The 5,324-nt window shown below is 37.5% G+C and overlaps 1 protein-coding gene across 1 annotated transcript; it reads right to left on the bottom strand.

The window, feature by feature from the left end:
* Positions 1–322: 322 nt before the first annotated feature.
* LOC107769438 (acyl carrier protein 2, mitochondrial-like) lies at positions 323–4,570 on the bottom strand. Its single transcript, XM_016588654.2, has 2 exons — positions 4,259–4,570; positions 323–866 (listed from the first exon to the last, which is right to left on the bottom strand). The coding sequence occupies exons 1-2, from the start codon at positions 4,469–4,471 to the stop codon at positions 690–692; spliced, it is 390 nt and encodes a 129-aa protein (XP_016444140.2). The 5' UTR covers positions 4,472–4,570; the 3' UTR covers positions 323–689.
* Between the last annotated feature and the right edge of the window lie 754 nt (positions 4,571–5,324).

Here is a 5,324-nt window from a genome sequence, read left to right as displayed (position 1 = left end):
TTAATATAAAAATAAGACATGTGTCATCCATCCAAATAAGAACTTGAAGAAATGAAGACAATAGAAAATGGAAGGGAGTTGGATTCCCTACTTTTACAGATCTAAGTAAAATTCTCAACAGAAAAAGTACCAAATAGCCCACTTGAAAATACCAGAAGATAGAATATCTTTTTAAAATAAATAACAGTCAACGAATTTTTTTGAAGAAAAAAGTTAACTGAATACTTTTCTCTGCAACTTTGACCCACACGAACCGGTAGTAACTGGTTCCATGCCTCGAGAGGAATTGGAATTGGGCTAATTCATTAGATACAGCTAAAATGACAGCGACTAATTTCAGCATCTAGCAATTAAAAGAATTGCAGTCGTATGTTCAGTTACCATCATCAGTGCAAAACAAATACACATGAATCCAGCACACAAAGGATGCTGATGCTTTGTTTATTTTCATAAAAAGATAAAACTTCTAATAACCAGTAAAGCAACTCATCCTTCGTTTGAGGCCATTATAAAGCATTTTCACTATGACAACTTCTCATTGTGACGAATTATCCAAAACCGATGAACGCTGAGAGAAGTCAAACATATGAACCACACCCAACAGTGAGAAAAATGAAATGCCAGTTCATGCTTCAATTGGAAAAAGTAAAGTACAAATGGGAATGAAATGGATATGCAAGTCATTTCCCTTATTTTGCCTGAGGGTGAGATGCAATAAAATCAACAGCTAGATTGATGGAGTTGATCTTATCAGCTTCATTGTCGGGAATCTCAAATCCAAACTCTTCTTCAAGGGCCATCACAACTTCTACGGTGTCTAAGCTATCCAAACCAAGATCATTTTGGAAGTGAGCATTTGGCGTAACCTGCGAGAATAAATGAACATCACAAAGGCATAATTGTGCATATATTAGTCCCAGAAGCTTTAAAACAAGAAGGAACCTAATTAAAATCTAAAGATTCTAATGTTTGGTCCGTGCCTAGATTGAACACTATAATAACAGTCTACGAAGACTCGCTGTCAGCGAAAAGGGAATGCATTAGCATGTCCCACCATCCATATTAAAAAATAAGGCAACAGTAAAAGCTGTTAAAACACTAGGGCTAAGTACTGTATTGGTGGAATCACCAGCGCCAAAATCGGACGCCAGCACCAAAAACCGAAAAACAGAGACTGCCACTCCAGTAACCTGCAGATATGGAGTACTAGTAGGACGGGCAGGAGGGGGAACGAAGGCAGAAAAAAAGAAGAGAACTTGCTGCTCAACATACCTTAGACACCTTTGAAACTGTAAATATATGGCTCTTTTTTTTTTTATACGTCAAATTAAAATTCATGTATACCGCAAATAGGTGTGTCAGAAGAATGGACAAGTAATTACATTACTCATGCAGGTCATCCATGGTATCTGACTAGTTTGACAGCTATCTATGTCACTTTCTTTTTTATTTATACCAAAAATACAAGTGAACAAGAAGGATTATAAATGCCTTCTACATCATTATTTTGTTTCATTCATTTCATAACTGACAAAAAATACACAGTGGTGATGATCTCAGGCTTCCCTCCTATCATATAGGAAATTTAGAAAATTTCCTTTCCACTAGTTTGTTGATTTAAGCTTAGTTGGTTTGAGAGTATTTACATGTTATTGCGGTAAAGAGCTCAAGTCTGACGGGCAAAGGAATCAGATTTTTAGGTGAGCTAACAAGGTATAATAATTACGGCAAGTATATTGTTTTGCAAGGAAAGTTAAAACCTAAAGCACCTACAGAAATGATAATATTCCAGTCAAAACTAAGTTTTATCCGAATCACAACCCACAACAAGACCAACATAGGGAACTCTTGAAATATTACCAATTTAACTTGTTAGCTTTGTTAATTTTGTCAAGGCTGTTCAGCCGGTATTATCAAAAGAACATAGATACCACTCACAAGGAAGATTTGGGGTTATCTAGGACAGTCATTGCTTCACACTTAGGCCAGGGAACTTTCACCAGCTTTCCCGGTGATCACTCTGATCCTTTTCTTATTTGTGATGGAGGCACAGAGTAAAGTATCTCATTTAATTTGCTCACAACGCATTGATCACCTACAGGCCACACACTAGACAACTCCAATACCTTTTCAGAACATTGACATGGTTCCAAGTTGTCAATACATGTAATTCTGGATTGGTATCAGTGAAGGAGGTACAAGATATTCAATAACATGCAAGCATCATGGTTCTAGGGTGGCAACACCATCAGTGATATTCCTAGACCTACTACTCGGGGAAAATTTTGAGGATCTTTAAAAACCAGTAATCAAGAAGTCCGGTTTCTAAGTTGGAAAAATCACCCTACTAATTTACACAATCTAATAACCAAATAAGTCGCATGTTCTTATTTTATATGCTTATTAAGTTAGTATCTGATAAGCTGGAATACATAATGAGAGCCTTCCTGTGAGAAAAGGAGGGGGAATAGAAGAATCATTTGGTTCATTAGGTAGAATGGAGAAACATAACAATTCCCAGAAACAAAGGGTAGAGATCCGAGAAATATCTACTTTTACTACAGCACTCTTGCAGAAGTGTTTGCTGAGATTTGCTTTAAGAAACATGGTTTATGAAGAATCTTAAACATGGAGCAACATGAAAGACACGGTTTACTGAGGAAGTTATGAAGTCCCACTGGGTAGCATAAGAGAGGGTGTCATGAAGGGGGAAAACACGTTCTTTAAGCACATTTACTGTACTGCGAGTAATGGTGAGCAGACTCGATCATCTTTGAGAAGATGTGTGGCGTGGAGGAACAAATTGATAGGAGACGTTTCCACAGGTGTATAGTTTGGTGAATGATAGAGACTATGATACCTAACTATTTGAGAAGGAACAGCCAGGGATTCGTATGAGATGTAAATTTAGAAGAGCTTTTCATGGTCGGGATTAGGAGTTTACTCAAACACTCAACAAGTGACGTGTAAGGTAAACAAGAAGATAGGATGGAACAGAATGGAAAGGGGGTGAGATCATTCTTGGTGAAATCTTGCTACAAGGAAAGGGAAAGGGATAAAAGAAAGGTGTGGCAGAGAATATCAAATGTAAGAGCACTTAAAAGGTGGCTCCTTTTGGTGTGCCATGAGGGACGCAATACGACTGGTAGACAGTTTTAAGGAAAGGAGAATCTTGATGTGTGAAAAGAAGAGGTGGAAAACATAAATCACAGCTCACTTATTGAAAACTCAGTACACAACTATGGAACCTTGTGTGTTCTATATTTGATGCTTTGTAGGTGTTCCAGAAGACAGCGACTGACACAACAAGATGTAGAAGCTACTGAAGATTAGTTTCTATATAGATGATTTGGATAGGTCATTAGTTGATTGAATGCCAGCCTCCACATGCACATACTTTTAACAGCAACTTGTTGCATCATACAACAACAATAACAACAACCCAGTAAAATCTTACTAATGGGGTCTGGGAGGGTAGTGTGTACGCAGACCTTACCTCTACTCCTTACCTCTACCCCAAAGGAGTAGAGAGGTTGTTTCCGAAAGACCCTCGGCTCAAGAAAACAAAAAGACAAAAGGAGACAATATTAGTATCACCACGTAAATCATATGAAAAATAGGAACATGAAAATAGGAGACAATACTGCATCATATGAATGATAATTATTGGATTTATCATAGCTCGTGACGAGTTTAAAAGATCATACTCATTCAGAAAGAACGTTGCTGGAAAGTATGATGGAGGAAGAGCGTCCAATACATGGTAAAAGCATAAGGCCTATGATGTGACACGAAGAAAGAAACATCTTAAGTCCTCCAGGTCAATACTTGGACATATAAGTGAGAATATTTTTGACTTCCCAATTCTGGTTCCCAAACTTGAACTAAGAACAACTACCAACCGGACACATACGCATTCTTACTTCCCAACTTCCTCCATCATACTTATCCAGTTTATTTCCCCAGCTTTCCAAATCAATTCTATTACAAAACTGCCGTATTCTAAAAGAAACAATCCATTAATCCTCAATTCCTCACCAAAAAGAATGAGTGAAAATTACACGTAGATCATTTCATTTCTAGCTCAAAAAGAAAAAATCATAGCGACTTATACAGCGGTAAACATAAATGGACCAGCAATCGTACAAAACATGAACCTAAAACGTATTTCACTAAAACCCAATAAAAACCCTAATTTTCTAGCTCAAAGCCATTGCCTAAAAAGGTAAAAAAGCAAATCATGAAACGATATTTTTACCTTGGAAGGATCAACTTTCTGGAAATTTTTGACACAGTTGATAACACGATCAGTGACTTCAGACTTGTCGAGAAAGGAGCCCCTCACTTCCTCCGAGAAATGGCGTCTGAATACCTGGGTAAATGCTGCTCCGATGAGCCTTCTGGTGTTTCCCACTGCTGCAGGCCGAGCTTCCACTCTCAGGTACTTCAGCAATGCATTCCTCGCCGCCATTGAAACTCAAAAAGTTAGAGAGAGAGAAAGTGGAAATGTTCTCAAGAGTCTGCAGGACAAGCAGAGGGCACGCTAGAGGTTTCCCGATCGGTTTTTTGGGTAAAAACTAAATATATAAAGGTTTCAAGTTTTCAATATTTGCGTATTGACTCCCTCCATAAATTAATCTATGGATAGAACTCAGTCTAGGATATTAAAATCTTGGTTAACTTTTTACTTTTAAAAAAAATTATATATTATTTTATATAAGGTTGTCAAACGGAACGGAACGAGATGCTTTTAGGGGGACGGGATGGGTCGATTTTTAACGGGATAAGAGGCATCGGGACCTTAGCAGGTCGAGATCAGCGGGACGAACCTCTCGGCTCGTCCCATCCCACTAACTAAGACAACGGGACAGGGCGCATCGGAGGTCCTTAGTGGGCTTATTTATTTCTTAATTTTTTTATTTAATTTACATAGTTAAGCACTAAAAATTATAAAAAGTTGATGGTGTGATTATAGGCTACATAAATTTAGTATACCTGCACAAGTTTAATAAACTTCAAATATAAATGGTGTCACGACCCAAAATTCAACTAGCCGTGATGACACCTAACTCAACCCACTAGGTAAGCTAGTTAACAATAAATCAGTACAAATGATATTTATTAAGAGAAGAAATGACAATACAATTGAACTATTATACAAAGAATCCCCAAGGACTAGTAGTACAAATCATGAGCTTCTAAGATTTAGATTTTTACAAGACTGAATTGAAATAATTACAATATCTGTTCGAGATGTAAATGAACATAATTCGAATCTAATGCTACCAAGGATGAGTGATAGTCATAACTGGAACGCAAGTACA

Source organism: Nicotiana tabacum, chromosome 11, assembly GCF_000715075.1.
Source record: "Nicotiana tabacum cultivar K326 chromosome 11, ASM71507v2, whole genome shotgun sequence".
Lineage (NCBI taxonomy): Eukaryota > Viridiplantae > Streptophyta > Magnoliopsida > Solanales > Solanaceae > Nicotiana > Nicotiana tabacum.
The sequence above is the reverse complement of the archived record's forward strand: the minus strand, read 5'-3'. Positions and strand labels throughout refer to the sequence as shown.